The sequence below is a fragment of the Fulmarus glacialis genome, unplaced genomic scaffold, assembly GCF_000690835.1.
Source record: "Fulmarus glacialis isolate BGI_N327 unplaced genomic scaffold, ASM69083v1 scaffold45746, whole genome shotgun sequence".
Lineage (NCBI taxonomy): Eukaryota > Metazoa > Chordata > Aves > Procellariiformes > Procellariidae > Fulmarus > Fulmarus glacialis.
The window spans coordinates 7,855-18,253 of NW_009217190.1; the positions used below are offsets into that span (position 1 = coordinate 7,855).

The 10,399-nt window shown below is 39.0% G+C and overlaps 1 protein-coding gene across 1 annotated transcript; it reads left to right on the forward strand.

Annotated features, from left to right (window-relative positions):
• Positions 1-555: 555 nt before the first annotated feature.
• On the forward strand, positions 556-3,037 carry CCSAP (centriole, cilia and spindle-associated protein; the record flags this gene model as incomplete). The annotated part of the gene is made up of 2 exons (XM_009579564.1): positions 556-825; positions 2,458-3,037. Coding segments are annotated over 2 exons (444 nt in total), but the record flags the coding sequence as incomplete, so codon positions are not given.
• Positions 3,038-10,399: the final 7,362 nt, after the last annotated feature.

Here is a 10,399-nt window from a genome sequence, read left to right on the forward strand (position 1 = left end):
CCATAAACAGAAAACCATAATCAAGATGTATGTATAATCAGGGAGCTTGAAAATTAATCACTTTTTTCTTTCAGTGGAAGCTTGTAACACAAGGGATTTAATATTGCACATACTCTTATCAGACTTCATCTCTGGCTGGCAGCATCTACATGGCATTCAGCAGTCCATCTGTTTGCTGTCTGAAAGATGGAAGGATGAAATAGTGAAGACAGAAGATCACTGGAAACGGTCTTTAAAATACTGCCTGGAGCTATTGGTTATCTGTAGCCTCACTAGTGAAAGGCATGTTTAAGTACGTGAAAGCTCCTGTACAGAGGGATGGGCTTGGAAATATTGTAGTCACTAAAGAAAGAATGAAGGCATTTAAGCAAGGTATACATCTGTTGCTAAGGAAGTAATGACTTCTTCCATTTCTAAAAAAAGCACAGCTTCAATGATGTATTAAGAGAGGCTGTGCAAATCAGACATTAATATGTTGTCATTGGGAGCTTAAAGCATAACTTTTTTTTTTCGTTAGAGAAAGAAAGAGAAGAGCAAGAAAAGCAGCAGAGGGAAGAGCAAGAAAAGCAGCAGAGGGAAGAGCAAGAAAAAACTGTAGAACACACTTCTGTAAAGGAAGCAGACAAAACCAGCCGTATAGGACGACGTCCGAGTCGAAGTGCCTTGTCCAGTCGTAATGATCGAAGATCAGCCAGAAGTCCTCAAAAGACAGATGCACCAAAGGAGAATAAGCATCCATTTGCTCTGTATGGGTGGGGAGAAAGACAGACAGATACTGGAAGCCAGAAAACTCACAATGTCTGTGCTTCTGCTTCAGCGAATGAAGTAAGTAAAAGCTTCTGTTTCATTAAAGGGCAACGATTACTTAGTGCCTGGTTAAGACATATGTCTAATATCTAGGTAAAACTTCTCAGGGGTGCCTTTATTTGAGTGCATGGAGATTCTAGCAATAAATTCTAAAAAAAAAAAAATTCTAGCAATAAACCTGGTGTATAAACACTGGGGTAGCGCTCGTGCTGTGAAAGAGTGACTTTTCCTGGGGCACTCCTAGGAATAGGAGCCTCGCTGAGAAGGTACAAATGCTTTGCTGCTAAAATGTCTACCTAGCAGCTCATTTCAGCAGGTTGCCAGCAGGGAACTTTTTGCTGACAGCAGAATGGTCTATCGGATGGCTGATGGATTGCAGGGTTGGTGTAAATATTAGCAAAATAGCACGAATAAAATTCATGGACAGCGCCAGAATTCTGCGGTAGTGGGGTCTGTTTCCTGGCTTAGCAAGAAACACTAAGGTTGGAGTGTTACAACAGATCCATTTCTTTCTTTTCTGTAACTCTCCTAGGCTGGTAAAACATAATGATTAATGTATCCCTGCCAGTGTCTTGTCTTTATCTTACTACTAATGTAGAGTTTGAATCTATGACCCAAGATACCTGAGGATTAAGGTGGGTGGTGCTCTTGATGTGTAAGATGGAGCTGACTTCTGATGGGCTGTTTTGGAAGGGGTTTGAAGCATAGTCTTGTCCTTCCCAGACAGCTCAATGAGGAACAGGGCCTTGCAGCTCTTGAAAGAAGCTGCCCTTCCTGGTAATGGATACTGTTACTGGATTGGTAAGCTTTGGTCAGTGGTGGAAGTAGTTGACTGGTGTTTTATGTTGAAGCCTAATAGAGGTGGATGCCTGACTTGAGCAGAGATATTTATATTTCCTAAGGCTTTTATGCTAGAAAGAGTTATAGAACCCCTAATATCAGGTCTTGAGTTTGGAGTGAATGGGCAGGATGCTTCTGAAACACTTCCAATTATGTAGTGCTTTGTCACTAAGGATGTTTCTTTAAGTGAGAACTGACTACTTACTGCCTGGCTAGGTCACTTCTCTTGAATGTTTGAAAGGTGTTACTTTCCCCTAACTGAGATGGGAGACAGTGTTTTAAATCTGGAGATAGAAGCAAACAAACATAGAAGCTGGCTCTTAATATTAAATTTGGGGAAAATATGATTATTAATATAAAAATGTATATAGGTGTGCCTGCAGCATGTTCTCAAAATAAAGTTCTTCAGCCTCTAGTAAGGAGTATCTAGGGATTCGTCTTACTACGCCTTAGGTTTTAAGGGATGCTTGGGCATACTGAGGAATGTTTAAGAATTTAAAATGGTACAAATAGAAGAATGGAGGTTTTTACAATATGTCAGAGTAAGATTGAGAAACACTCAAGATTTTTGAAATCTTTTAATAGTGTGAAGTGGGAAAGATAATGCAGAATAGAATTTGAGGCATTTTTTAATAAAAATTTGTGTGCTTCTCTTCTGTTGGTAGTACAAATTAAAGAAGAAAATATAATCTTGCTAGCAAACCCTGTTTCTTTGGGATGGGTATTGGGACAAATATAAAGTGATCCTCAGCCTTCTTGGGGGGGTTCCTAGGCTGTTTTCCTGCTGTAATACTAACTCTGGTCTTTTAGATTCATGAATCTGCTCTACGAGCAAAGAACAGGAGACAAGTGGAGAAAAGGAAGCTTTCTCAGAGGCGAGTGCGATCAGCAGAAGCAGAGAAAGCTTGGCGAATAAAGCCCTCCCCACCAGATAACCCTTGGATGACAGAGTATATGAGATGCTACTCAGCAAGAGCTCGGTGAATTTGGATTCTCTTAGGCATCTTCAAAAGAAGTTACGCATATCAGGACACTGGTGCAAGGAACCAAACTACTTATGCAAGGTTTTTATAGGGAGTTTCCAGCTGTTAAAATATTTGTTAAAATATTTTTATCTTGGCTACCTACCTCACAGTGGGGTGTATTGTTGGAGCCATAACATTTGAAGAGGCTTTTAGATATAGCTACCCAAACTTTTAAACAATTCCCCTTTTGGGAATCTTTCTAATGCTTCAGTTGACTTGTTTTGGGAGTGGGAGGGGGGAACCTTAGCACACAGGGAGTCAAAGCAAACATTTTTTTGAACTTGGTTACAAATAATCTGTTGTCCCTTATTTTAAAAGTCCAAGTCATGGGCAGGTGGTGTTGGGGAAAGACTTTAAAGATGTGATGGAGGTGCCTTTGCATTTATAGTACTACATGATTTAATACTTCTACCAAAATAAGTATATTAAGACAGGCAACAGGAAAGCCAGTGGATCTGGTATACAGCACTAATAAACATAGATGCTTTAGGCAGGCAAATACCAAGTATTGTCCATATGAAGAAACTTTCAAAAAAACCTTGTTTGATTAGTGAATCTGCTGATGCTAACTTTTATTGCTGTTTCTAAGGTCATTAGAATAAACTACTAATTGTCAGGGCAAGAAACAGCAACAGGATTGTTTTGCTGTGTTGCTGTGCCTGTTGTACCAAATAACTGATGTAGACAATCATTATCTGATAGCTGCTGCTCAATAAGCAGTTGCTTGTTCTACCAAGTTGTACCACTGTATTAATCTTGTGGTCACACTTATTCTATGCTTAATCATGTAAATGCCAGTTTATTGAAGGAGAGGGCTGGCTCCTGTCTAGTGAAGTCTATTTTTAACACTTAAGAATATCTATTATGCTCAGTGGGGGTCAGAGTGCAATATGCATTCCATTTGGTGGTATTGTACAAGTATACTGTTAAAGGTTTTAAACTTGAAAATCATGTTGATAAAACTTGTAGATGAAGTCCTGAGAAGCTTTCTGCCTCTCAAAATTGGTGCAGAACTCCTCACTTTGGGGGTTGAGGGCTAGGGGAAGGAGGAGAGGTACCCTTTAGTAAACAGGAGTATATAATGGAGTTTCGACACTCTCACTTTGTAGGTCCTACTTCTACATAGTAAGACAGTGATTGATTGTGAGATCCTCAGTGGTGTTTTTTTTCCTCAAGCTGCTGTAAATCCATTTTTTCAGTTTGATAACTAAGCTTTAGGCAGATTATTGCTGTAGTTGTGAGCTTCAGAGTTTTGTTCAGATGTGTTGTGTGTTAGTTATGTATGTTGGTTATCTCAGTTTAACTGTTTTGAAGCTTGTGTTTTGCAGACTGGACACCTTCTCACAGGAAGTGCACTTGCACTTCTGCAGCAGAAACCTGCACTAGTCGTAGCTTCATTCCACAATCTCAGTGAGTAGGCAGGACTCTAGAATTACTACTGCAACACTGAGTTACGTGCTTAGTGAAAAGTTTGATTGTAAGTGTTATTGAAAGACAGCAATCATGCAAAGGGACCAAGCACTGCTGCCTCCTAGTGTTAATTACATTACATCAGTAAAGGTTTCATTACTCTCAGTTTTAATCTTACTAAGATGTCCTAGAATCCATGAAATAATCTGATTTTTACCTGCCTTTTAAGCAGGTGAAATACAGACAACTCTTGTTCAGGCTCCCTACTAGGTATCTGTTGTGGTTTAACCTGGCAGGCAGCCAAATACCATGCAGCTGCCAGCTCACTGCCCCCCCCCCAGTGGGATGGGGAGAGAATTGGAAGGGTAAGAGTGAGAAAAACTCATGGGTTGAGATAAAGACAGTTTAATAGAACAGAAAAGGCAAAAATAATAATGATACAAAATGAGTGATGTACAAGGCAATTGCTCACCACCCATGCTGACTGATAACCAGTAGTGATCGCTACTTCCTGGAACATGCCTACCATTTATATACTGAGCATGACATCACATGGTATGGAATACCCTGTTGGCCAGCTGGGCTAGCTGTCCTGGCTGTGCTCCCTCCCAATGCTTGGTTTGTTTTGTTTTTTTGTTGAGCTGAATGTCCTTGACTAGCAGGATACTTAGCAACAACTGAAAACATCAGTGTGTTATCAACATTCTTCTCATACTAAATCCAAAACACAGCACTAGCAAGAAATTTAACTCTATCCCAGCTGAAACCAGGACAATATCTTACACTCTTTAAGTCTGGGAATGCAAAGTACGATTAAGTATGTTTTAAACATAGCAAAATTACTGTATTCCAACTTCTAAGTAAACCACAGGCTAGAACTTCCTAGAACTTTAGAACAGTGCCCAAAACTGAGGCAAACTATTCCAGTGGATGCCTTTATTCCACATGAGATTCTTTTAATTTCTTCTATGCTGTTTTCCTCTTTAAATAGCTGCTGTGAATATGCTTAAGTTGCTTCTGACGCTGTTTCACTTCAGAAATCCACCCTAGCTTTGAACAACAGTATCAAAGCACTAACTCAGTAGTGTTTAACAGCCTTATTCAATAAAAACTCTGCCTGTTCCTGACAGATTTTGTAGGCTTTATGTAACTACAGTGCATTTTGTCACATTAAACAGTTTCCTTGATTGTCTAGAGCCAGACTCATCTTGCCATGCTTTCAAAGACAGCTTCTACAGTTCTCTGTTCCCACTGAGAATGTAGGAGCCAAGATGACTATGTGCCTGCCTTAAGTACCCATTTTCAGATAAGATGGATCTCCCATTAGGTGTTGGTCTTTCCAATAATGATAAAGGCTTAAATGTCTTCTGCCTTGGATACTGGGTACATCTCAAACAGGCTTGTTCAGGTGTTCTACAGAGCATGAGAACCTTCAACAGCATCAAGGCTGCTGTGTATTGAGGAAATGATCTAGTTCTTATCCTTGTCTGGTCAAGAGCTGTTCCCCACCAAAACAATTTGCTAGAAGACAGTAGTGGCACTAATCAGGTCATGTAAGTCACTGTTGTGCTTTTCAAATGATCTGTAGCTAAAAATAATCCTGTGTGCTATGTTGGTACTATCTTGGTTTAAGTAATATAATGCCTGAAGTGAAGGGTAAATTATTCTGCAAATCAGGTAGCTTTCCTGCATTTGGGCATTATTGGACTAAAAAAAGGCTAGTAGGTTTGCTTAGACTATGTGAAATAGTATAGTTCTGATCACTGCAAGTTGTATATGCAAAATATTTGGCATGTGCCAGGCTGAAGTCTGGAAAACTGTTAGTGTTTTGATGTTAACAAATGAAAAGCCAATTGACTTGGAAAGCAGAACTTTTCAAGTGTAAAAGCTTTAACTATATTCCATAGATTCTTACAAGAGGTGGCTGTTTTGTATCAAATTGGACTCACTAAAATGGAAAACCTAGTAAATGTCACCCTGTCAGTTAAGGAAATTCTAAACTTTGTCTTGCATGGACTCCTGAATTCAGCCAAGTGATGAACACTTCTCACTCCTGTTTTAGAAGTAGAACTTTGTAAGAACACAGTAAATACTCAGTTGTCCAAAGTCTTCATTAAAATAACTGTTTGCTCCTTTTTGTTTCTGAAAGTACTTAGCTAAATGAAATGAGACTCTTACAATGTGTAATGCTGCAATTTAACCTATAGTGTTGTGAAGACTAGTGTTTACAATGTAAAATGTTACAATGAAAACTGCATAAGAATGTCCCTGTAAAATACAGTAGCATGTCTGTTCAGTCACTGCTGTCACATCTTTGCAACTACAAATTATAGACTTTTTCACTGGAAGCTGAGCTAGTCAAGGTGATAGCTAAACTTAGAGCCAAACTTAACAAAACTGAGGGACAGACCTGAATTTTTAGTAAGAAAGAATTTTATTCACATAGCAAATGCACATTTTAATCACATTTTTAACATGTAGGGAAGTGTACCTGTTCTGTGGTGTTTTTTTTTTTTTTAATGGTATAATGCAGTGCCACTGAATTAAAAGGCCTCTCGGACTTTTTTTTTTACTGTGATAGGGACCAAAAGCTAGCAATCTGAGGGCCTGGATGTTCCAGTTTATTTTCCAGCTCTGTTAATGCACTCAGCAGCAAAGCCATATATGGAGCCTGACTCAACACCTTGACAGTAGCCCCTATAAAAATAGGGGTGCAGTTGAATGGGAAGCTGCCTCAGCTATTGTTAGCACTGAATTCACTTTAAAAACTATAGGGAAATACCATCTAAGCTTGAAGCAATATGTGTTTTTTAAAGTTTTTAAACAGTGTTTGTTTTTAATGCTTCTGTATTGTCTATATTTAATAGTGTAGTGTCAACTTGTATATGGGAATAAAATGAGTGACACAAAGTGCCTTGACTGCTTGTACTGTGTTTTTTGGGGTCTCAGGTTTTCTGTTAGAGGGTGCTTTAGTCTCTGCATGCAAACTGTGGCTTCTGCTTGTCTCATATATTCTCTTCTGGAAAGTAAGTGACAGGCTTCTGTAATGACTGGCATTGGGTAAAAGGATAGATTACAGTTACAAATCCAGCTAAGAGCTGAGCTTGTTTCCTATGTTCCTCCTTTAACTTTCCTAATCTGACTGGCTTTTTCTACCACTAGCAAGGAAAAAAGAGAGCCTAAAATATAATAGCTATCTGAAGTGCTATGCATGCTGAAGCCTTTGGGAATCTTAATTTAGAACTTTGGAAAAAGAGGGTAACATAGGAAAAAAACCAGGAAGCTGCATCACTAAGAACAAGCATAATACAAATATAATCTTGCAAAAGGAAAAGTTAAGCTATTAACTACACTGAAGTTCTGTATGCTGCTGGTTCTACAGTAACTGAAGGAAACAAAGCTACCTGGTATTTTTACTCTCTGTAGATTTACAGTGTATTTCTTGAGATTTTTATAGTGTTTAATTCTTTTACCATATAGAATATAATGCAAATGAGTGAGTTGCATAGAGTTATGGGTGTTTTTATAGCATTTATCTTTTAAGGACTTACGGAAGCTGTGTACTTTTGAGCCATAAGGTACCTAGTTGAATACAAAGAACAGATAAGAGATGGGTCAACTGCGAATTGCCTAATAGTCTGGAGAAGTAAGTAACTGCAAACACATACTGTATTTTCCCCTTGCTTTAGGTTTTTAAAGCATTAACTTCTGAAGCCACATTCTCTGGGAGATCTAGACAGATCCATCTCAGAGAGACACAAGGAAAGTAAGTGCGTGCACCTTTGCAGCCATTACCTCTCAAGGGCACACAGGAGGGAAGTGATGTATTGTTCCTCTCTAACAGGGGGTGGCGGCAGCAGTGTCGCAGGGTTGGGGCCCTCCCATGCCACGGGCAAAGCTCCTACCAGAGAGTGCAATGAGGGCCCTGCTCCTGGGAAATAAGCTGAAGCACTCCAGCTCTTTTAGCAGCTGCTGCTGCTTTCCCAGCCACACACTGCCTATGCAATGAATTTAGCAGAAGGCTTGTCATGTTACGGACTTCACTTAACAGGCAAAACTTGTTCAAGTAAATAGAATTTGCTGTAAGACACCTAGAAAATCAAGAAAGATTCTTTATTTGGTGCTAGATACAAGCATTAAGTTGAAATAGTGTAGGCCAACAGACTCATTAAAAGGCAAGACATTGGCTTTAGTGAGACATTTAAATCTTTTAAAGGTCTGATCAGCTAAAGCTCCACATCCAATAAATCCTAGTATATAGGTACTCAGCATTATTTCATGTAAAACTCCAAGCCAGTTTGCTTTGGTAAAGTAAGAATTTTACACTGAAAACATACATAATTTAACCTATTTATCACTTACTGTTTAGGTGAGCTACATTTGGTTTGCTGTGTGAACTATAATGCTAAAGCTTAAAAGCTACTCTAGGGCTGTTATTGACATGATGTTTATTTTCAGAAATAGAAAACCCTCAGAGGAGAAATAGTAAACAATATAGCTTGCACTGGTGAGAGCTACTGCTTCTAACAGTATTTCCCTCAGGAGTTGCCATTTTAGAAGGTTTTCTTTTAAAATGCAAGATGAAGCATAAAAAGTTGTGATACTATAAAACATGCACATTAACCTGGTTAATATGTATACAGTAAGTATACATTTAAAAAAAATGGTAAAAATATGTCAAAACTCATTATGACACTATTCTTTCCTTCCAGGTAGGAAGGGTACACCTTAAGACAGGCGGTTACAGAAAGAATAAAACCCTGCTTACTGCTTCTTAACCAGACACTTGACCAAAATGATCATAAGAACCAAGTATACAAACGAGGCCAGTCTTGTGTGTAAAGCGAAAAGGATGGGAAGAAGTATAAGAAAATCCCTGCCAAATCCCCTAAAATTTCTATTTAAAAGCATCAGAATTGATAACAGTCCCCTACTCCTTTCAACTGCTATTGTAATAACGGAAAGTAGTTTTGATCAACAGCTAATGCCACTTCAACCACTGTAACAGTGACAGGAGAGAGACCTTTAGCTTTACTTGTGCTATGTCCCAGCTGATAAATAAGTGCTCAGCTTTCACTTTTGTCAGTGTACCAAGAAACCTGATTAGACTGTGGTAAGGGGGGGGAACAGACTCCCCCAAATCTCATCTTTTCCCAGCATTCCATAACTGGTTTGGGGATAACTGGTTTGGGGTTCAGAACCAACACCGTGCCCTCCCAACTCTGGCAGAAACACAACACCTATCAGTTACTAATACACCATTTGGACTGGCAGAGGAGACAACTACATTCAACATTTACCTCCCAGGACTTGCTTTTGGTAATTACTTCCAGTTCCAAGTAGTGGAAGCCAAAATAGAGTGAAGATTAAGAGAGGTAAGTTTCTTTGGTGTTCTTTGATGGCAAATGCACAGTTAAGCTGCTTCAAAAATACACTCTTACCAGAAGAGAATATTCCTTGGGATTAATTGTTATCAGTTATGTAACAAATCCAATCCTAAATATAACAAGATACATGGAGAGAGATATAACGTGGAAGTCTTTGGACCCACCAGCCTTTTTAAAACTAAACCTAGACTTTTCAAGTACAAAGCAAACTTAATTCCTTTTAATTCAGAGATGACCTAAGGTGTGTAATTTTCAGATAAGCATCCGTTTGAACCAAAAATGTCAGGGAGAAGGGAATAGTTTTAAACACAATTCCAATTCCATGAAAGATGGTATACCTCTGAGTAGCATTCTTGCTTTGCTCTTGTGCTTTAACTGCCCTCTAAATTACAGCATCATTTCAGTTTTCTGGTTTAGTTTTTAACCATGCATTTGACAAGTGACCCTTAAATAGAAAAGATTCATATATAGAAAATAATAAAGCATGTATGACCTTGGAATTTCAATACCGGCTTCTGATCAAACTAATTATTTTGTGTTAATTTGTACTTCCAAGCAGACATCCCATTTCTAGTTACACACGTAACTAAGTAAAAATGTCACTAGCAATCCATCAGTGCAAGTGAAATTGCCCCCCTCAATTGGTTGAATTCAGCTACCTCCAGAAACACTAGCTTAGCTCTGCAGCTCCTTATCTGACAAAACAAAAGCCACAGGTCTCTTACCTGATCAGGTGTCATGGCACTGTAAAAATGATATGCAATACTTGTGGTTCGGTCCTCCCTCTTGGACCCTCTGCAAATCTCTTCCTCTTCTGTCTCCAGTTGAGGAATGAGGACAGGATTCCTAATCTCTTGCCTCATGCCTCTTCCCCACAATAAAAAGAGTGCAGGAAAGAAAGTCTGAATTGTGTGTTTTAACACGGGGGGG